Here is a 23,064-nt window from a genome sequence, read left to right as displayed (position 1 = left end):
AGGCCCCTGGTTCACAGGCAGAAAGGGGCAGGGGTCTGCTCTTATTGCAGCTCCTCTTGATGCCCAGCTAAGCACAGTTCCTGCTGCTTGGCCTGTGCTTGGGATAAACCCAACTCCCAGGCTGAGTAGCCAAGGAACGGCAGGAGCCCTGTCCCAGGAGGGGAGGGGCCAGTGTGTGTGAGGACGTTGCCCAGACAGGCAGCCCCAGGCTGGGAGGACAGAGCTGCCCCACATCTCTAGCGCTCCTGAGGCCCAGGGGGTCCCAGCACAGACACAAGAGCAGCAGCCTTGGCCAATGGCCCCAGGTTTGCAGGGACCATCCCTGGCTCCCCGCTCGGACTGGCCAGGGGAGCACGTTGGTGCCAACAAATTGCTCATGTGGCGCCATGTTCCAGCCAGGCCGACAGGGAGAGTTTCTTGTGGTGCCACCCAATGCCCACGAGTGTGGCCCTTGCACCCCCCCCCCCCTGCTTTTCCCCTGGCCCCGTGGGGCTGGCAGGAAAGAGACCCAGAGCCAGGCTGGAGCCAGGGGAAAGCAGGAGGCAGGAAGAGCCTCAGACTGGAGCCCAGATCCCCTTTCCTCCTCTGGGCACCTTGAGCAGGGGGCTGATGCTGACAGCTCCAAGGGAAGGCTCAGAAGCCACAGAGCAACCGAGGCAGGACAAGAGGAGGGCAGGGGCAGGCCTATGCATGGCTGCAGAGCCACAGAGACCCCTCACCCCCTCCCCCGGCTGGGCTCCTCCCTGCCCTCAGGCTGCCAAACGCTGAGCGAAGGCCCCACCCACCAGCACGCGGGCGGCTGCTGACGCTTTGTGACCAGTGTGAGAAGGAGGCAAAGGAAAACAGGGCCAGGCCCCCTCACCGCTTCCCCCTCACTGCTCCCACTGCAGAGGCTCAGGGGGGCAGGAGATGTGAGGGGATCAGTCCTGGTCCCTGAGCGAATTTGGCTTGATGTAGGGAAGACCCCACCCCCTTGACCTGGTACCCGCATCCCAGGTTCCTTAGTCTAGGGGAATACGGCTCTCCGGCCTAGTCTCTAAGGTTCAGTGCCCCTTTCATAGGGGAAATACGGCCCTGTGGCCTAGTCCCAAAAGTTCAGTGCCTTGTCCACATCCAGGAGGGTGTGTTGAGGGTTTTTTTTTGGGGGGGGGGGAGATAGGGGCACCCAGGCCCCCCACTCCTCCTGGTCCCAGCCCAGGGTCCTATTGGCAGTGGCAATGATGGCTGGCCTGGCTCCTGTGCTAGCTGGGGTAGCCCAGGAGATCCTTCCTGAGCTCCTGCCCCTTCAGCTAACCTCTTCTTTGCCTGCCTATTCTGGCTTTTCTTCCAGGCCTCACTTCCGAGCATGCCCAGCAGGGCTGTGGGGGTGGGGCTTGTCCCACCTCTGGGACCAGATGCACTCCATTAGCTACAGTGCAGGGCAGTACCGCCCGTCACAGGCCCCCTCACCGCTCCCACTCCAGGGGCTCAGGGGATGTTGCCCCAAGAGGCTTCTCCCCCACAAGTGAGAAGCAGACACACCCATGGCCCAGATGTGCTATTGAATAAGCCCCATCAAGCCCAGGGGCCCATTTAGGAGAGAGAAACTGCCCCCCCCCCCCCGCCACTGGCCTGGCCTCCCCCTTCTCACTCTGGCAAGGCCAGAATGGCAAAGGCTCCAGGGTGAGCAGCTAGGGCTCCCACCTCCCAGCAACTCCTTCCCAGAGCTCAGCTGGAGCCAAGCGGAGGTTTCCAGGCTGAAGACAGCCGGGCCACAGGCACAGACACTGCAAAGCCATCGCCTCTGCGCAGGGACTCAAACCCTCAGGCTATGTCTACACTGGCGGATTCTTGTGCAAGAACATGTTGCACAAGAGTTCCTGCGCAAGAAATCTTGCACAAGAAAATGTCCACATTGCCATGTGCTTTTGCACAAGAGCGCCCATGGCAGTGTGGATGCTCTCTTGCGCAGGAAAGCTCTGATGGCCATTTTAGCCATAGGGGTTTTTTGCGCAAGAGACCCCTGCCATGCGTCCACACTGCCCTCTTGTGCAAGAGCTTTTGTGCAAGGGGGTTACACTTGTCAGAAAACAGCGTAGCTCTTGCACAAGAAGCCCTTCTTTCCTACGCTTTATTGTAAATCTTGCGCAAGAGCAGGCGGGCAGTGTGGACTCTCTGTGGAAGAATGGTGTTCTTGCGCAAGAACCCGCCTGTGTAGACATAGCCCACGTTATCTGATCCAAAGTTAGACACCTTCTCCTTCAGGCCACACAGTCCCCTTTCCCTTGGGAAGCACCTTGGGGGCTCAAACACACAGGAAAGGGCCTGGAACATGCAGTGTCCGGCAAGCGGGAAGCACCATAGGGTTGGGGGCTGAGGAAGCCAGGGGAGGAGAGGGGGAGTTCTGGGAAATCCAGCGGCCATGGAGAAGCAATAAGGGCGGAGCGCCTGGCAGCCGCCTGAGGGGAAAGGTGCCCAGAGGGAGCAGGGCCAGCCAGGCCACCGGTGTCACATCAGCACTCAGGGCTCCTTCTCCTGCCCCTGAGCTCAGATCTCCCTGGGCCCTCCTGGGGCTGCCTTAGCCTCAGGCAAAACCTCAAAGCTCTGGCTGGGCTGCTCCCCTCCTCCTCCCCATGCCTGAGAGAGAGTGGGTGACTCAAGCCCTAGAACCAGGGCTGGGGGAAGCTGGCCTGAGGGGATGGGAGCAGGGGCTGTGCCCTGGAATGTGACACCTGCCTAGCGTCCCCTGATGCTTGTGTGAGCAGAGGGCCGGGGGCAGCCTCCCCACAAACACCATTTCTCTCCCCTGCTGCAGAGGCTGCTGGGCTCACGGCTTGGCTGAATCCCAGCTCCTTGGCTCCCCATCAGCGTTCAGGCTGGGACAGGGAGACACGAGTTCAAACCCTGATCACAGGAATAGACTGTTCTCCTGGCCCCAGAGGGACAGCACATGGTCAGGTTCGTATCACACACAAAATGCTGCACTGCCCCCCTCTTGCCCATTAGTGTTTGAGCCTAAAGGTTTGTTATCAAGAAAGAAAAGCCCAAGCAGGGTGACATTCAATAGCCAGTCACAGAGATGTCAGACCCATCCGATTCCCAGTAGCACAGAGGAGTCTGCAGGCATGAGAGTCCCTCTGGCTATGTCTAGACTGCAAGCCTCTTTCGAAAGAGAGTGTCTAGACTGCACGTGGAACTTTCGAAAAAGCAAGCCGCTTTTTCGAAAGAAAGCACCCAGTGAGTCTGGATGCTCTCTTTCTAAAAAGCCTGTTTGCTTTCAAGAACGCCTTCTTTCGAAAGAGCACTTTCGAAAGAAGGCGTTCTTCCTCGTGGAATTAGGTTTGCCACCATCGAAAGAAAAGCCGCATTCTTTCGATTTAATTTCGAAAGAACGTGGCTGCAGTCTAGACGCAGGTGAAGTTTTTTCGAAAAAAGGCTACTTTTTTCGAAAAAACCCTGAGTCTGGACACAGCCTCTGTGACACCCACTGCTCCGCTGGGCCAGTCAGCACTTTTCTCAGAGCCATGTGCGCAGGAAGATTCCCCAGGAGTGAGACACAGGAATAGAGATACGATAGAGAAGCTGCAGCTTCTTCTTCTGTTCCCTTTGCCACATGACTTATGCCAGCCTGTGATGGAAGGGGAGGACAGAGGAGGCCAAGCTACGAGCCTCTAGCAGTACCTAGCCTGACTTCTCTCACTCTCTGAGGCTGACTCCCTCTGGGAGAGGCATAAGGATCTTGTGCACATAGGGTTTTTGTGCAAAAAACCCCCAAGAACATCCACACTGCTTGTTTTTGTGCAAAACTGGCTTGAATAAATTATGCAAATGAAGCACAGCAATATGCTAATATGTGCTTCATTTGCATAGGCTCTTGCAGCAAAAGATGCAGTGTAGATGAAGCCCTAGACCTATATTGAGTCTTGATCAGCTCTGTTATGAGACAGGGCATGTCTACACAGCAGTGTTATTTTGGGCGCGTCTACACTGCAAGTTGTTATTTTGACATAATGGCAAAATCATTTTGAGCTGGAGGACCGCTTACTCTGACTCCTGTAACCATTGTTTCATGAGGTATTAGGTAAGTTGGAGGGAGAGTGCTGTTCCTTCCACTGCCTGCTGTGTAGACAGTGCCAAAAGCTAAGATAAGCTATTTTGACTCAGGCTATGTCTACACTGCAGAGATATCCTGAAAAAGCTCTGCTGCATCCAGGAACGCATCTGCTTTTTGAGAACAGTTTCTGAAAAGGTGGACAAGTTCTTTCTGTATTCCTCATTGAATAAGGAATATTGGATGTTCCGAAAGAGGAGCTTTTTCTAAAATTTGGCTCCATCTACAAATTTTGGAAAAGTCTCTTCCAAAAAAAGGGGGAAAAAGATATGCAAATTATGGTTTGCAATTTGTGTATCTTTTTCTGACTTTTTTTGCAGTCTAGATGTAGCCTTAAGCTACACAATTGGGCTACGTCTACACTGGCGCCCTTTTCCAGAAATGCTTAAAACAGAACAGTTTTCCATTATAAGTATTTCCAGAAAAAGCGCGTCTACATTGGCGGCTGCTTTTCCGGAATAAGTGGCCAGTGTAGACACAGCCTCGATGTAGCTGAAGTTGCGAAGCTTATTTTGGCTTTAGCCCTGCTGTGTAGACGTACACACAGTGAAGAACAAAAGGGTCAAATGGTGCCTGCAGCCTTTCAGCATAACCTCCAGCCACCATCACCAAGTACCAACTTAATTGCTTATCACATAACTGTAGCCAATGGAGTGTTCTCATGAGAGACATTGGAGGAAAAGGGGCAGCCCACACTCAGGTCCCATTGATAGTGTATTCACCGTTCAGTCTTGCCTCAGTAGGAAACGTTTTTGAACAGAGGAGAGTAAAAAACCTTCATGGATGGAGGACGTGGCTCAGCTGATTCTCAGCTGTCTAGGAACCGGCTGTTTCTCTAATTCAGCATTTTTCTACTCTGTTGAAACAAATGAACAAAAAACAGTTTCCCTCCAGCTCTACCTCAAAGAGCATTTGAAGAGGTGACCTAGGGCCCCATAAATACCTTGCAAAACAAGCCAAGCTCAAGCAAGATCAGGCAACACCAGGTGCAATCTACATTGCTGCCCAATACAGTGAGCCCATCAGAATTTCCCTGTGGTGGAGTGGGTGTGCCATCCTGCTACAGGAGTCCAGTGACAACATGCCACACTTTAGCCTTGGGGAAGTGTCTCTTGTATAGTACAACATTAACAGCATGTTGCCCCTGTTCTCTCGTATTGGAGGAGTTTGTGGATCACCACGTGGAGTGCTGTTATGTTTGTGTGACAGATCTGTATTATGTAAAATTAAAAGCACTGTTTTAAAGACAAATTTCTGGACCACATTATAATCTGTAAACATTTAGGGTGCATCTATACTGCACCCTTAGCTCAAAATAAGCTACGCAATATGCAATATTTCAAAATAGCTTATTTCATAATTTGGCGCTATATACACAGAGCCAAATTTCAAAATAACTCTCTATTCCAAAATTCCCCTTAATCCTTGTGAAACTAGGGTTACCAGGACATCAGAATAAGCCGCCCCTTATTTCAACATTTATTTAGAAATACCAGGCTGCTTCAATAGATGCGGAATAGTTATTGTGGAATAGTTATGTCAGGATACCTCTGATATCCCGCAATAGCTCCGCAGTGTAGACATACCCTTAGATAGTGGCAAGAATTAAAGTAAGCCCTCAACAGGGGAGAGGAAACTGAGACTTGCATTTTGCGGTATATGTGGGGCTTGGACAAAAGTGATTGGTTTTGTTTTGGAACATGCCGTAGTTTTGGAACTCCACCAGCACTATTCTTCAAAGGAATGAAAATGCCCGTATTAACCCACATAGATTCAGAGAGACAGGCTGAAAGTTATTTTTCAAATGCAATAGAACAGTTGTTCTCAACTCGTTTCAATCCACGGACCACCAGGCCAATCCTAGGTGACGCTATGGATGACGGGCCACGTGCTTGTGAACACGGCATTAAACAGCCTAACGGTGGCACCTGCTCATGCTGTGTGACTTTGGACAATGTTCCTGTGGACCACCAGTTGAGAACCACAGCAATAGAATCTAACAACATTTATTAAAAAGTTATTTGTATAGAAGTAAGAAGTCTTATGTTTAAATATGAATCTTACTGGCACACATTCCAATAAGTGCCCATGACCTCAGTATTGGTTCACAAGACCAAACTCCCTCCACTCAGGGATGGAAAAACTTAGGGGAACACTGGCTACAAGTGTTGCCGGCTGCCCCACAGTCACAGGGGAAGGCGACTTTGGCCCCTGCGGCAGGAGCTCTGGCTGGAGACTGTTATGAGATCTCAGGACACAGACTGGTACAAATGGCTCCCTGCTGCTGCGCAGCTTCCAGCTTCTCCCCAAACCCTGATTGGTTAATTCTGTGTCCTGCCACCCCCACCTCTGCCTGTCCCCAGACCAGCTGTTAGTTCTGTCCCCTGCCCAACCCTCACCTCTGCCTGTCCCGTTGCTCCTCCTGCAGTCCCAGGAGTTCTTCTTTCTCCCATCCCTGGGGCTGGAGGGAGGGAGCGGGAGGAGCTTTCAGGCATCATAGAGATGAAGAGTCAGGGGCTGGGTAGAGGGGAGTGCTCCAGGGTCATTGAGATTGGGGTGTGTGAGGTCAGAGAGGCTGAATTCAGGGGCACAGGCTGAGCGGGGATCCTCTCCCCACCCAGAGCCAGGGCCGGATTCTCTTCCCAGGGAAGGAGCCTGGCGGGAAAGCGAAGATTGGGGCCTCGGCACCAGCATCAATAAATGTCACCTGTTGCCGGTCACAGTCCAGACAAACCCGGATCCTGCGAGGGGGACTCAGGGACAGGGGGGTCACAGGGGAGGTGAGAGCCTGGAATTGACCCTCCCACCGCTGCACAGCCCAGATCCCCCCCTCAGGGCTAAGGCTGATCCCTCCCTTCCTGCTCACAGACTCTCTGGCCACCCCCACAGCCCAGCATGGCCCATCCCCCATCACCACCTCCCAGCAATGTCTCCCCGAGGTGAACCCCTCACGGCCCAGCACACAGAGCACAGGGTCAAATCTCTCCGGGTTGTCGGGCAGTGGCTGCCGTGTAAGTTCCCAGCTCACATGTTTCCGATCCTCAGACAGGACAAGGCTGGGATGAGCCGTGTCTGGATCCAGAGTCACAGTCACTGGGGAGAGAGAATCAGGGCGTGAGGGGCAGAGCTCAGCCCTGGGGGCGGCTGGGGCCATTTCTCACCCTCCCCCGCAGCCCTGTTGTGGCTGGGACAGGCCTGGGCCCCAGGGAGCTGCCTCTGCTCTGGGCCCTGAGACTGAGCCGAGCTGTCACTGCAGCGCCTCAGCCTGGGCAATGGGACCCGCTTCGTCAGCTTCTCATTTGTGTGCAGAGGCTGCAGCCTCCTGCCCCCAGCTCGGGCTGCTCCATCCCCAGGGCCAGGCCCAGAGCAGGAGGGTTCAGTGGGGGGTGGGGGCAAAGGGGGCAGGTTCCAGCTTTAACCCCCAGAGGGAAACTCCCTCCCCTGCTGCAGCCTCCACCCCCCGCCCAGGGCACAGAGGGGAGGGGGCAGCGCGGGGGAAGAGCCGCCTCACCCCAGAGAGCAGGGCCTGGGCATTAGTCACCCCCAGGGCAGGTGGAGGGTCCAGGGCTCCTCAGGGCAGCCAGGCTCAATGGGGCTCAATGTGGGGAGCCCAGCTCTGGCTTCTGGCCTGGCCGGGGACAGGGCTCTGGGGAAGGGGATCTGGGGCGGGGTCCCTGGGAGGGGGCAGCACAGGGCAGAGGCTGGTGCCCAAGGAGGGGCTGTGCTGATCAGCTGCCCCGACACAAAGCGCAGCCCCTGCCTGCAAAGCCCCTGCCTGCAAACTGTGCCCATAGTGAGAAGTGGGGGGGTCCGACCATCCCATTTCTTAAAGGGGGCAGGACACGGCCCCTCGTCCTTCTGATCCAGTGCCCCTGGGGCGCCTCACCGCTCAGTGGGCAGGTTTGGGGCTCTGCCTGTCGTAGTCACTGGGGTTTTGGTCGGTGACTTGAGCTACAAGCTCAGGAAGGTGTTTTCAGTCTCCACTTGAAACCTCACCTTGTCTGAAAGCTCCCAGGGACTTTCCTCCTGCTCCCTCCAGTGCAGAGGGCAGCGTGTCTGGTGGGGGAAAGGAGAAGAGAGGGGAGACTTTAAGAGTCCATATTGCCCACCACATCCCCAAGCCTAACACACAGCCCTGGGTTTTCATTATAGCAGAGATGCAGTTGTGGAGAAGATCGAGGCTGCTGCTTTCAATTTTCCAGTGAAGACAGCTAATCGCACTGAGGGGCGCTTCTGTCGGTGCCGGTAGCTCTCACTGCACGAGGAGTAAGGGAAGTCAGAGGCAGAGAGCTGTTCCCGCCACTGCCTGCTAGGTAGACAGCACCAACAGCTGAGTTCCGCTACTTTGACTGCAGCTACGCAATGAACACAACTGAAGTTGCACAGTTTGATTCAACTTTATCCCGCAGTGTTGATGTATCCTCAGGTTTGAATATAAAAAGGTTTGAAGCCTCCTGCTTCCTCTCTCACTCAGGCCTCTCCCAGCAATGGAACCCACGTCCCTGCAGCCTCAAAGCCAGCTCAGGACAATCTGTGAAGAGATTCGCTTTCGCCTCAACATCCCTTCCCCCACTACAGACTTCACTGGGTTTGGCTCATTCACTTCCTGGCATTTGTCACAGCCGAGGCCCAGATCCTGCAAAGACTTTGACCTCAAAGCAGTTTCATCCACTTGGGCCCCTTTGACACGAGTGGGAGGTTCAGAGTTTGCCAACTCCTGGCTCTACCTGTGAGCCGTGGGGTCTGTGTACTCAGTGTCTCTGCAGAGAGCAGCACGGAGCTGAGTGTTTCTGTCTGTGTCGGCCATTTTGTGTTCCAACAGTTGCTGTAATTACAAAGCAGCTTTTGGAATAAATAAGGTTCGATGAATCACCTGAGTGTCTGGGACGGCAAGTGGGCGCCATTCTCACCTCACAATCAACAGAAGCTTCATCTAATGAGGAGCCAAATAACCAACATCGGTCTCTTTCCATGGGCTCAGACACTTCACTCGCTCTCCCCTCCCCCGTCCCTTCTCCGTACCTGTGAACTCCCTCAGCGTCTCCGACAGTGCAGTCGTTTGCCGGGAGAAACCCCTGACTCGCTCGCCCAGTTCAGAGGAAATCTCCTCTGGCGGCTGGAACGGCCCCGTCTCACACCTGGGGAGAGACAACGTCACATGGGGACACTGCACCGAGTGACTCAGTTCTCCAGCTCTGGCCAGTGAGTCACTGCTCTGCTGGGCCTGGAGTTCGAACCCTCCAGTTCTCCCAGCCCCAGAGCAGGGGCAGCGCAGCCCTTGGCCCTGCAACATCCCCTCAAAGGTCCCATGAACAGTCTGCAGCTCTGGCCTGGGGAGACCAGCTGGGGGACTAAAGGGGAACTGAGTCTCCACGGCCAACTCACCCCTTGGCCTCCAGGCGCTGAGGGGCAGGAGGTTCCCAGGGGAAGGGCTGGAGGAATCTGCCCACTAGGGACTAGACTGAGACACCAGCTCCCCCCTCCCCAGCCCATTCCCACAGGTCTCCAAACAGCCCTCGGGTGGGACAGACTCTGGGTCCCTGTTGCCCTGGGCTGAATGTGCCCAGTGCCCAGCAGTGACAGGCCCATGTCCCACCCCACAGCCCTGAGGCAGCCAGTCCCCAGGGAGGTGACAGCTCCAGGAAACACTTGAGCTCAGACTGTGCCCTGAATGGGGAATTCCAGAGTCTGCTGGGCCAGGGGAGAGCCGCAGGCTGACGCTGATCAGAGATTTGTGCCCAGCCTGTGGCCTTCCCCTCACATCTGGCTGCAGGGCCCTGGGGAGATGTGGTGCCACCATCAGCTCCAAGCCCTTTCCCTGCGCTGGGCAGTGTGAGGGGAGCGAGAGACACCTACCTGCTCAAGGTGCTTCTGGCGTCCTAGAGGGGAGAGAGAGAAAAGAATCTCAGCCCCATCAGATGGACACGGGACCTCAGGGAAGGGATTTTGCAATCATGGGAAGAGAGGCCCTGCCCTGGCTCCAGGGCCATGGATCCTGAGCGAATGGGGCTTTGCCATCTCTAATAGCTCTGTGCCTGTGACTCTGCAAAGCACAACAGTCACTCGCATGGCAGCAATGCACCCGCCGAGTTACATCCAGATCTGACAGCTGGACCCCAGCGCTTGTGATTCAGGAGCCTCCCTTCCCTGTGTGGGGAGCTGGGATGTTTCTCCCGCAGTCTCACCTGCAGGAATTCACTCGCTGGCTTCTGACACTTCCCCTCCAGCTCACCAATCAGCTCACTGAGACGGGAAATCTGTGCAGAGAGTTTCCTGACAGTGTCAGTCTGGAGCCTCACAATCTCCTTATCCAGCTTCTCCAGCTGGGCCAGCAGGAGTCGCTCTTGTTCCTCCAGGAACTGCCACAGCTGCTGAAACTCGGCCACAATCTTCCACCTCTCGGCTTGTGTCTGTTTCTGTATGAAAAATAAGGAAGTACACCGTGGCCACCCTCACTAGGGGGATATGGGATGGAGCCTGATGCCCTTTCACAGAGTGGTCCCAGAATCCCATGAAGGCATTTCTGTATCTGACATAAATTAAATGGAGATTGCCTGTCTCCTAGAACTGGAAGGGACCTTGAAAAGTCATCAAGTCCAGTCCCCTGACTTCATAGCAGGACCAAATACCATCCCTCACAAATTTTTGCCCCAAATTCCTAAACAACCTCTGCAAGGATTCAAAGATTGAACTTACAATCCTCAGTTTAGCAGGCTAATGCTCAAACTACTGAGCTATCCCTCCCCCTAGAGAGGCATGGTTGGGATAGTGAGTGATGGAAGGCCTCAGGGGTTCAGCTCCAAAGCAGCAGGGGACACGACTCAGCACTAGATCTTAGTGAAATTTTCTGAATCAAATTTTTTCAAGGAATATTCAGATTTGTTGACAAAGAAACATTTATTGCATTACTGACAAATGTCACCTGGTTAGTTTGCTACTGAAATAAATACATGAAAAATCAAAATATTTTCATTACTTTTTGCCTGGATTTTAAAATTTGACCTATTTTTGCAATTGGCCTTGCTTTTTATAAAAATATTTTAAGGCAACGGTCAAAATGGAAATAAAACATTTTTATTTTTGTCAAAAAAAATTAATTTGACCAAGCAAAAAAAATCAAATTTTTGATTTACTAATAATTTTGAAAAATATAGAATGTTTGGTTCAACCTACAGACAAGAACACGTTAACATCCCTAAAGGGAAAAAGTTCCAGTGGGGTTTTGTTCTAGCTCAAGGCATTTTCTAATTCAAAATTCTGTTAGTTCATAAATATAAATTATTGCTTGTGAAGTGAGTTTAATTAAGCTAATAGTTAATATACTGTAGATAAAAAACAGTAGTTTATGGCAGTGGATTTCAACCTGTCGTCTGTGTACCCTGGGGTGCAATCTATGGACCATGTCTGCAAAAGACTTAGACTGAAAAAGACTGGACAGGATTTAACTTTTCACAGAGACAATAGAGTTTCAATGTGGTCACCATTTGAAATTCCCAGTGGGGTCCACAAATGCACAAAGGTGGAAAGCTGCTGATTTAGGGTCCAATCCTAAGGAGGAATTCTGCTAAAACAATTATTTGTGATTTTTTTGCGATCATTCCCTAACTGATCGAGATAAACCATGATCAGGTCTCTAGATTGTCCCTGCCCCTTCTTAGTGCTCTGATTCAGCATGCCCCTCCCTTCGGCTTGTTACAAAGGCAGGTTCATAATGACAGGCGCCTACCAGATACTCCTGGCTTCTCTTCTCTCTGCTCACTTTCAATCCCAGCAGCGTTTCTCTCTTTGCTCTCAGAGTCTTCAAATGGGCCTGGAGCCTTACCTGGAGAAACCAAAAGTGACGGGAGCGGTGCTATTTTTATTGTTAGGAATAGAGGAAGGGGAGCTTGTCCAGCACAAACACACACACACTGTACTACCGGCTGCAAGACCTGTCAGGCTTATGAAATCAGAAATACCAAGGAAGTGGCGTAGTAAGCTGAGGGTTGGTAAATTGGAGTCAGCAGGCCAGAGTAAAGACCTGTAACATGAAAATAGCAACAGGCCTGGAATTGAGTGAGCAAGACTTAAGTTCAGTAACACAGCAGCCAGGAAAGAGGCCCTACTGATAATTGTGTGACTGGGTAAGTTAGATTGAGCATGGAAGGACATAGGGAGGCACCAGGTACAGATTGTGAGCCAGAGAGGAGTGGCAGAACATCTCAATAAGAAATGTCTTGGTACCAACTGACTCCCCAAAAACTAATGTACATACCGACCTAGGTGCAGGACTGGGTCAAAGTTGACAGCATGAAGGATAGTAAGTAAACCCCCCGTCTGCAAGGTGAGGGGTAACTAGTGTTGGGATTTTGTGGTTCCCAGAGAGTCAGGTGCTGGGCAGAATCAAGGGTCTTCGATACTTCAATTCAATTCAATTCAACAAGACTTTATTCAATGTGCACAAAGGGAGAGCCCCTGGTACTAAAATCAGCCGGAGCCCCTCGAGCCCCTCCCCTTGCTGTTTTATAGCACATGGTTACAGGTTACATAACACAAACTTCTAAACCAATCAGATTCAACCTTTCCATATATGGCTTTGTTTGTCACATGCTTGTACTTCTCCACTCCACATGTTGAGTTCACCCCCCTCCCCTTGGCCTTTTCTAGGCTGTTGCTAGGGTGGTGAGCCACAGCATGCTTCTTTATTCATACCTACTTTCCAAACCACATTTTGTTTAAAATGAACACATGCATACTCTTCAGCTCCCCCATTTGGTTTTGGGGCTAAGAACAATTCTTAGACCCCACTAACACCACTTCTTTGTATTTATTAGGAGCTATAATTGACCTTATCAACACTTAATTAACTGCAGTTTTGGTAACAGAATTAAACAATACATTCAACCTTTAATACATAATTATATCTACACTAAAAGTAATAATAAGTCCTCATATCCATTGCGAAAACACAACTGAAATCCATCCCCAGGGAATCTCTGTTCCCACAATAGCAAACTCTTTTATCCACTGAATCACTGTAATTGTCTTACCACTTCTTTCATAATATCTTCCACAATAGGAAGAATGAGATGTTCAAGCCAGGCTTACCTTCCAAAGCTAAATACCCAAATCCACACCAGGTAGTGGAGTCTTTCTTCACTGTTATATCATCCATTAAATTAAACATTACATGCACCATTAAGTCAGGTCCTAACATTTGAGATAGGGCTTGTCCTGACTCCATGTTTCTTATATGCAAAACCCATCCTCCCAGGATGGAACATTGGTCCCATGGGAAAGCTATATAGTTATCTCCAGCCATTATTACATACTCAGCTACACAGGTGTCTATGACATGAGAATGGGAGTGGGTAGAAGGGCTGAGCCTCCAATCCAGGAGACCAACCCACAGGAATTAACACCTCTCCAAAGATGGAATGATCATTCCAAAATGCCCGTTATCAATAGAGACCACTCCCCTGCCATCATCCAAGGTGAAGACATTCAGTCTTTGAGAACTGCGGCTCTCACCCAACAGGGCACCTGTGACACGAGCAAGTCTCCTATCAGGGCTACAACTTTCATGTTAACACCATGCCAGTATGATAACACCATTCCAGACCAATGCTTGCTCAGACATTTTAGTAGTTTTTAATAGATGGCTGAGTACAACAGTGAGGACCTAACCAACTATGTTGCTGAGTTAAGGTGATCTCTAACTTGATTACACATGAGCCCTATTCTCACCACAATAAACTGTCATCCCTGCTACTAACAAATTTTCAACCCAGTCCCTATTATGAGATTTGATAGCTTGGGTAATGGCATTTACAACTGATCCAGTGGCTCCTCCCCAGGTGACTCCATCAATAAAACACTGAGAGCCATGGCAGCATTATTAAGATGAGACCTCTAAAAGAACTTTCAAGTCTCAGAAACCACTCAAAACAATTAGTAGATCACAAAAAATTCCAATATCAATTTTAAACTGGGAATATCAAATTAAAACACTTAACAATACTGAGAATGGCCCTCAAGGAGTCCATAGGGTAAACAGAGATTATTGTGCCCTATGTTGAGTGTCTCCCTTGTATACTTTTACTCGTTACAGGTGCACCCAAACTGAAATTCCAGTGACCCGGGCCGCTGAAGGAGTTACCAGGAGAACCATGTGAGGTCCAGTCCAGGCTGGTTCAAAGGTTCGTTTTCTATAGGCTTTCACCAGTACCTGATCACCGGGCTGCACCTCACATGTGTCCTCTTCGCTGGCCTTTGGGTCTGGTTCAGTTCGGGGGTCCTGTGAGACACACTGAGATAACAATTTGCAATATTCAGCAAGCTGGTCACCCATGACATATAACTCCCCTGCTCCAATGCACAGATTTCCTGGCGTCCTCATCACCCGCCCTGTCAGCATTTCAAAAGGAGATAAGGAATGTGGATTAGTAGGACTGCATTTCATAGACATGAGAACCACTGCTAAATTGGTGACCCAGTCTTTCCCTGTAGCGGAAAACATCTGTTTGGTTAGTTTGTTTTTAATGGTTCGGTTAGCTCTTTCTACTAATCCCGAACTCTGGGGATGGTAGGGACAGTGGAATTTCTGTTTGATCCCCAGTGACATGCATACTGTTATCATCACCTTCCCTGTAAAGTGGGTACCTTGGTCGCTATCAATGAAGCATGGAAATCCCCATCAGGGAATTATTTCAGTCATCAATATTTTAGCTACATCAGACACAGTGGCTTGGCCACTGGGAAAGCTTCTACCCACTTAGTAAAGTGATCCACGATCACCAGAACATATTCTTTCCCTCTGCACCTTGGCAGGGGTCCAATGAAATCTACTTGTAACTGTGTGAAGGGCTGTGTTGGTCTTGGCTGATGTCGCATTCTCATTTTCACTGTGGGAGCAGAATTACATTGAGCACATGTTACACACCTCCTCACATAATCATGCACCTTTGCATTAAGCTTAGGATGCCACCAGGTGTCCGACATCCTGTGGATCACCCTCCGTGCTCCATCATGTCCCAACATGTGATATATTTGTATCATAGTTCCCATCAGCACATTTGGTAACACTAATGTGTTTCCTGGGCCTCTCCAAGTGTTATCATCACACAGTTTGCCCCCATTATCCATCCATAACCACTTCTCCGCCCTTGGTGCAGCGTGTTGGATGTCCTGTAATTCAAAAAAGTTTGGGGTTTTTATGAGAGGCTGTGTTGCAGCAATCAATTGCATCTCTTTACCTTCCACTGCTGCTTGTTTAGCTAGTTCGTCTGCCCTTCGGTTCCCCTTACTATGAGGGTCTGTCCCTTTTGTGTGGGCCCTCACTTTTATCACTGCTAATTCGGTAGATTTCTGCATGGCTGCATGAAGTTTCTCCTCTATTCCTATTCCCCCATTTTGTATTGGGGATCCTGTACTCGTCAGGAATCCCCGATTTACCCACAAGTTAATATAATCATGTACAACCCCAAACGCATATCTAGAATCAGTATATATGTTTACAGCATGACCTTTTGCAGCTTCACATGCTGCAACTAATGCCTGCAGTTCTGCTACTTGTGCAGAAGTCCCAGGCAAACTGCCATGTGCCACCAGCTGTCCATCTTGAGTACAAACGGCCCATCCTGTGTGTCGCTTGCCATCCACATAAAAGGAAGAACCATCCACGTATAGGCAAGGGGCACCAGGTATTTCAGTTTTTTTTACCAATGGAAGGTCCATGGGCTCTTCCTCAAGGCAACAATGATGTGGGTGTCCCTCATCTGGGGTAGGCATGAGGGTGGCAGGGTTTAATGATGATGCTCTTTGCAGATGTACCAAAGGCATTAGCAAGCTCGTTTCCCATCGAGTCCATCTTGCCACATGGACTGTTGAAGATTTCTTCCCTGATAAAATAGCAAGGACAGCATGAGGTACAACAATATTTACATTCTGTGCACCAATAAGTGGTGTGGCCTGATTTAGGGCCATAGAAGCTCCTTCCACTGCCTGAAGGCATGGTGGCATTGCTTGAGTGACAGCATCTAGTTTAGAAGAGTAGTATGCTACTGGGCGCTGTTTGTCCCCATGTTTTTGCGTTAACACTGCTGCCATATGTCCCTCACTGACATGCGTGTATAATGTAAAAGGCATTAATGGATTAGGAAGTCCCAACCCTGGGGCAGTACTTAGCCTTTGTTTCAATGTGGTAAATGCCTGTTCACAGTCAAGTGTCCATTCAATTGCTTCATGTGGTCCACCAGCACCCTTCAGGAGATTATTAAGAGGCTGGACAATCCTTGAATAATTGGGGATTTGAGTTAGGCAGAAATTGAATAGCCCCAACACTTTCCTAGCTCCCCTGACCGTAGTTGGTCGTGGGCATGCATTAATAGCCTCAGTGCGGTCAACAGTTAAATGCTTGTACCCTTTGGATATTAGGTACCCCAGATATGATACTTCCTCCTTTGCAATCTGAGCCTTTCTAGCATTACATTTTACCCCACTGTCTGCCAAGTGCTGCAGGATCACTTCTAAGTCTTTCATGTGCATTTGGCGATCTGGTGAGGAGATAAGAAGATCATCAACATACTGTACAACACAAGAAGCCATGTTTGGCAGCTTTGCCAGCACATCAGCTAATGCTCTATGAAACAAAGTAGGTGAGTTATGAAAACCCTGGCTTAGGCGAGTAAAAGTATATTGCTTCCCTTTAACAGTAAATGCAAGCCAAAATTGACTGTCAGGGTGCACAGGACATTTTGCTTTTACCATGGTGAAAACATCAAAAGCATGCAGGCCTCCCACGACCATCCACTCCTGCACCTTTTCCCAGAAGGGTAGGTTTGGGTTATTAAGCTGCAAAGATGGCAATTCTTTTAACATGCTCCGCAAGTCAGATGGACTCATAGGAGTGTGCTCTAGGCGACTAACAGTAGCAGGGTCCCCTTCCCCTTGATTAGGATTAGGGACAGTGTGCACTCTCACTGGAGCCATAAAACCAGACTGATATCCCCACATTGCACATGTAGGGTCCAAAGGTGCTGAGGGACAAGATCTCTTTTCCTGCAAGGCTGTTTCTTTACAGTTTTTTGCTTCTGTTTGCAGTTTTTCTACCTCTGCTTCTAACTCTCCTACCCTTCCTTTTAGCATATCACACTTTCTAACCAGCTGTTCATAATCAACAATTAAACACATACCAGCCATTTTGTCCTTCTCTTTACTGTCTTTATTGTTTATTGTTGGTTTTCTTGGGTCTGTCTTGGGTACACGCATGGCCCCACAGTATGCTAACATCTTTATGGCTGACCTAGAACAACGTTTCCTCAACTCCCGTCCCCTTTCACCTCTTCTCTACCTACGGTACATCGATGACATCTTTATGATCTGGACGCATGGCCAAGAAACACTGGAGATATTCCACAGAGATTTCAACAACCTACACCCCACCATCAACCTCAGCCTGGACCATTCTACATGAGAGATCCACTTCCTGGACACCACAGTACAAATCAACAATGGAAAATTAGACACCACTCTCTACAGAAAACCCACCGACTCATACAGTTACCTACATGCTTCCAGCTCCCATCCAGAACACACCACACGATCCATCGTCTATAGCCAAGCCCTTCGATACAACCGCATCTACTCTAATCCCACTGACAAGAGACCAGAAGCTTCAGGATCTCTACCAAGCATTTATAAACCTCAACTACCCACCCAGAGAAATAAAAAAGCAAATTGAAAGAGCCAGACGAATACCTAGAAACCATCTACTTCAAGACAGACCCAAGAAAACCAACAATAGAACACCACTTGTCATCACCTACAACCCCCAACTTAAACCTGTCCAACACATTATCAATAAACTACAGCCTATATTGGAACAGGATACCATACTCCAAGAGGCTCTGGGAGACAGACCCATAGTCTCCTATAGACAACCACCTAACCTCAAGATGATTCTTACCAACAACCACAGGACATACCACACTAATACCAACCCTGGTACCTTCCCTTGCAACAAACCCCGTTGCCAGCTTTGTCCACATATTCATTTTGCTGATACCATTATTGGACCTAACCAAGTGAGTTATAAGATCAAGAACACATATTCCTGCGCATCCAGAAATATAATTTATGCTATCATGTGCCGAAAGTGTCCGTCTGCTATGTACATCGGACAAACATCTCAGACACTTTGCCAAAGGATTAATGCCCACAAAACAGATATCAGACAAGATCACAAAAAGAAAACAGTTTCTTGCCATTTTAACCAGAAAGGACACTCTCTCAATGACTTAACCACCTGCATTGTGCTACAAAGACCTTTTACATCTGCACTTGAAAGGGAATCCTCTGAACTGTCATTCATGTTAAAATTCGACACTCTCCGAGAAGGAATGAACAAACACTCAAACTATCTTACCCATTACCAAGATAGCTTCCCCAATTATCACCTCTAATACCATTAGCTCACAGACATCCCACTCTCCCCACCTCTAATATCATCAATTCACAGACACTTACCTTCCTTCCATCCCCCCCCCCCCCCGCATCTCCCTCCTGTTCTGAAATGTGATTTGTCCTTTTCATATGTGTTCATTTTTTTAATTGTATCCTTTGGTATATATGGTTGTGACTATTTTCTTCCACTATTTGATCTGAGGAAGTGGGTCTGGCCCACGAAAGCTCATCATCTAATAAACCATCTTGTTAGTCTTTAAAGTGCTACATTGTCCTGCATTTTGTCATACTGAGACAGGGCAGATCTTATACCCAGAAACCTCACATCTACACTGAGGACATCGTCTTCCTCTGATAAATATTGTGGTTTATGCACAAAATCAGTGTTGCCCACCTGTAATGGGGGTTGGTCATCCTTCTTTCTTTCAGTCATACAGCCAAAATATCTCAACAAGAAAACTAATAAACTTACTGCTACAATAGTTATAAAAGCACTAATTAAACACTCTTTGATATTGTGGATCACTAAATCCCTTCATCTTTCCCTTTTTTTTAACCTAAATATCTTCCAATCTCAAAATCTTTAAATACAATTATGTTTACAAACTAATAACAATTTGCAATTAGGAGATCTGGGCCAGCCAACACATTAACTAGAGGTACTTATGGCTATACCTGTCCCTACACTAACTGTTGGTCCTTATGGCCTCTTTGATTTCCCACTTCAACAACACTTAGTCAGAGGAACTTACAGCTTAACCCATCCCCACTCTAAGTACAGTGTCTTAAGACTGCAACCAAAATGTTTCAAAACAGCAACAAACCCCTTAAATTCCCCAACACCCAAATTCACTTACTACATAAGGTGTGAGAGTCACCAGTCAGGTCAGGGACACACAACCAAATGAAAAATGAACAAAATCACCCTCTAATTTGATTGTAGGTCTTGATCCTGAAGGATATTTCTCACCCTGCTCGCTGCGCCAAGAAACTTGGGATTTTGTGGTTCCCAGAGAGTCAGGTGCTGGGCAGAATCAAGGGTCTTCGATACTTCAATTCAATTCAAATTCAATTCAATTCAACAAGACTTTATTCAATGTGCACAAAGGGAGAGCCCCTGGTACTAAAATCAGCCAGAGCCCCTCGAGCAAGGAGCCCCTCCCCTTGCTGTTTTATAGCACATGGTTACAGGTTACATAACACAAACTTCTAAACCAATCAGATTCAACCTTTCCATATATGGCTTTGTTTGTCACATGCTTGTACTTCTCCACTCCACATGTTGAGTTCACCCCCCTCCCCTTGGCCTTTTCTAGGCTGTTGCTAGGGTGGTGAGCCACAGCATGCTTCTTTATGCATACCTACTTTCCAAACCACATTTTGTTTAAAATGAACACATGCATACCCTTCACTAGGCAACAGAGGGTGGCAACCTGGTATGAAAGAAGTGATATAAGTTGTTTGTACGTGTCTATAAAAGGGAACTGCAAAGTGTGAGTGCTGACTGACCTAGGGCAGAGGTTGCACTAGGCAGCTGAAACGGCAAATGTCATTGCCAAGACTTACAGAATTCACAGTGGCTTAGAGTTGAGACTTTCTGTTAACAACTGTTAATGCCTGGCATTTGGCAATAAACCTGCTCGACTGGTTTCATCCTTGCCTGAGTCTGTCATTTCTGGGGGCCCTCAGAGGTCTACTGTGTTGACCCAGTGCACAGAGTTTAGCGCTTTACATGGAGGGAGCACACGCACACACACAGCTGAAAGTTTATCATCACCAATGGAGTAGAAAACCTGTCAGGAACCTACCAGGACAAACCCCAAACCCTGACTGATGGCAACTGGGAGTGTTTTCTTTTCAGAGGGTTTGAAATTGTCAGATCTTGTTACTCTATTGAGTGACAGCAATAGGGAACTGGTGTCACATACTCAGAAGCTGCAAGTGGTAGAGGAGGGGGACTCACGGGGAGGTAGCTGGAGGAGAGGAAGGCCACAGCGAGCATCAGGGCCCACCAGAGAGGATGCAGGAAGTGGAAGAGCAGAGAGGAGGGCCTCATCCTGGCAGGTGCCGGGTGGAAACCTGGACCAGTGGCCGCCCATGATAACCCAACTATGGCGATTGCTGGCGTTGACAAACACAACCCACCTTGCCCATCCCCCATTCCCACCCCTGCTTCTTTCTTTATCTACCTGTTGTGTGTTGTCTTTGTTAGGCTGTGGCTGTGGCTGTGAGCTCTCATTGCCTGCCTTGTCCATAGGGTGCTTTCTGCCATCAGTGCTTTCTGCTCATTAGCAATTACTGTCATTGTCATTAATGTCGATACGGAAGCTTTGTGGGCACAAGGCTCCCCCACTGAACTCTACAGCGGTAATTCCCAAAGAGAAATCTGCATGACTGGGACTCTCTCCCTGTGGCTCAGGAGACATGGATGGGGGAAGATGCTGGTCACAGGGTGGCTGGCCCTTTAAAGGGAGGCCCTCTCAGCAGTGTTCCCTGTATGCTGTGTGCTTGGGCAGCCACCCAGGAGAGAGTCAAATGCCGCCCAGCTGATTAGCAGAGTGCCGATAGCTGGCAGCATGTGTTTCTATTGGTGGTGCACATGCCTTGGTGCACAGAACAAAATGTATTCCACACATGAAAAAATTAGAAGTAACTGGTTCTCAGCCCCACCTGTGACACAGCCCATTCTCCTCCCAGGTGGGGATAATGAAGGGTGGGGTGAGGGGGTGATGTGATCCAACCTAGCCTTGGGTAGGTAATAGAAAGGCCTGTGGAGAAGGCACAGGAGGAGGCACTGGGTCTTGTTCAGGAAGATAAGGCCACACTCCAAACTCAAAGTCCCGAGAGTCCCTGCTGGGAGAGCAGGGCTGTTACTGGCTACAAAAAATGCCACTGAGCGTTATTTTGGGGAATTAAAGAGAAAAACTGAGGCAGGGCTACCCCATGGTATGAGAGGCCCTGGGGAGGCGGTGACCCTGCTGCAGTGCCCCATTGTCAGGCTGTCCCTACTTCCTGCAATCCCACCTGATTCTACCAGGCAGATTTGCAGGATGGGAGCTCCACTCCGCTGCCCCTCCTAAGTCCCATGAGGATAAGGATGCATGAGGAGCTCTGCGGGAAAAGAGTGAAGGGGATGTATGCCTAGAGCACAGCCCTAGTTGCATCCTCCTGCTCCTCGGCCCCAGGGACAGGAGCATGGACATGGTGTTTATAGCTTCAGGACGTGGTGGACGTGAGGAGGGGCAGAGCAGGGGGATCAATCAGTGCCCAGAACTCTGGTATGGGAAGCAGGAGGGGTGGGGTGCGGGTTCTTCACTCCCCCTCACTCCAGTGTGTAGGCCACAAGTTTCTTGTTGCATGAGCCTGTGGAATTTCTGGGAAACCTATTTACGCCTGAAATTCCTTGTTCCTCTCCAGAGGAGGCTCACTGAGGGTATGTCTAGAATACATGGCTCCATCGACGGAGCCGTGTAGATGAGTTAACTAGACATAGAAAAATGAAGTGATGATTTAAATAACGTCCGCTTCATATACAGAAAAATGGCTGCCGTGCTGTGCTTGAATGTACCCTGAGTGACTGTCTGGGGCTGAAGGAAACCCTAAAGCCGGGGGGAAGTGCATTTCCCAAGCCTCTGGTTATTTAGGAAAAAAAGGGTTTGATTGTAAAGTGACAGCTGGACATTCCCCTACCTGGAATTCTTTGGCAGCGTCCTCTGCAGGAATCACAGTGTGATCTCTGTGCCCCTTGGATCTGTCACACACCACGCAGATGGGGATTTCATCCTCTTTGCAGAAGAGTTTTAGAGGTTCCCTGTGCTTCTCACACAGTCTCTCTGCAGCTGGTTCTCTCCCTGACTGCAACAGGAGTTCTCTAGTTGCATCCACAATATTCCTCAGCTGCCTGTTCAGCCTGAGCTTCCCCTGGGGAAAGGTCTGTCTGCACAAAGGGCAGGAGACGTCTGTAGCGAGTTCCCCCCAGCACTGGGTGATGCAGGCTCGGCAGAAACTGTGATCACAGTCTAGAGACACTGGGTCGTTCAAACACTCCAGGCAGAGGGGACAGGTCATTTCACCCTGGAGCATTTTTGCCAGATTCGCAGCAGCCATGGCTTCTCGTTCAGGAAAGAGACCAGAGAGGAATTTAGTTTCACTTGCTTCTGCTCAGAAATGGGCTGGTTGAACTTTATGTCTGGGTGTTGTCTTTCTGGGTGTGTGCTCATGTTATTTCTTTTTTTGAAGCCTGTACGGAGCCTTTGAATGAAGTGTGATGAGTCCAAACTGATAGTCATTCCCCTGAAACATCTGCCAGGCCACAAGCTTTGGGCTGAACACTCAGTGAGAAAGGGGTAACAAGTGACTGGAGGTTTCACTGCCTGGCATGGGGATGTAATGGAGCAGTCTGGGACGAAGGGCGACAATCACAGCTACGGACTCTTATTGCCTCTTCCCTACCTGGCCCTTCAGCTCTTTAACTCCCTTGTCTCTCTAGTGCCCCTGTAACCCACTGGTGAGTGTGTGCAGCTGATACTGTT

At 49.6% G+C, this 23,064-nt stretch overlaps 1 protein-coding gene across 1 annotated transcript; it reads right to left on the bottom strand.

Moving 5' to 3' along the window:
• Positions 1-4,311: 4,311 nt before the first annotated feature.
• LOC102462716 (zinc finger protein RFP-like) lies at positions 4,312-22,681 on the bottom strand. Its single transcript, XM_075912783.2, has 7 exons — positions 22,223-22,681; positions 11,817-11,912; positions 10,276-10,506; positions 9,947-9,969; positions 9,113-9,228; positions 8,087-8,146; positions 4,312-7,183 (listed from the first exon to the last, which is right to left on the bottom strand). The coding sequence occupies exons 1-7, from the start codon at positions 22,637-22,639 to the stop codon at positions 6,672-6,674; spliced, it is 1,455 nt and encodes a 484-aa protein (XP_075768898.2). The 5' UTR covers positions 22,640-22,681; the 3' UTR covers positions 4,312-6,671.
• Positions 22,682-23,064: the final 383 nt, after the last annotated feature.

The sequence above is a fragment of the Pelodiscus sinensis genome, chromosome 19 (assembly GCF_052426305.1).
Source record: "Pelodiscus sinensis isolate ZL-2025 chromosome 19, ASM5242630v1, whole genome shotgun sequence".
Classification (NCBI taxonomy): domain Eukaryota; kingdom Metazoa; phylum Chordata; order Testudines; family Trionychidae; genus Pelodiscus; species Pelodiscus sinensis.
The sequence above is the reverse complement of the archived record's forward strand: the minus strand, read 5'-3'. Positions and strand labels throughout refer to the sequence as shown.

What these genes read in the sequence shown, in the direction of transcription:
- LOC102462716 (XM_075912783.2), bottom strand. Translation starts at nt 22,639, where the DNA reads ATGGCTGCTGCGAATCTGGCAAAAATGCTCCAGGGTGAAATGACCTGT. An exon ending in AGAGAAGCCAGGAGTATCTG is followed by an intron (nt 10,507 to 11,816) that starts GTAGGCGCCTGT and finishes TTTTTCATACAG; the next exon opens with AAACAGACACAAGCCGAGAG. An exon ending in CCTGGGAGCTTTCAGACAAG is followed by an intron (nt 7,184 to 8,086) that starts GTGAGGTTTCAA and finishes CTCTCTCCCCAG; the next exon opens with TGACTGTGACTCTGGATCCA.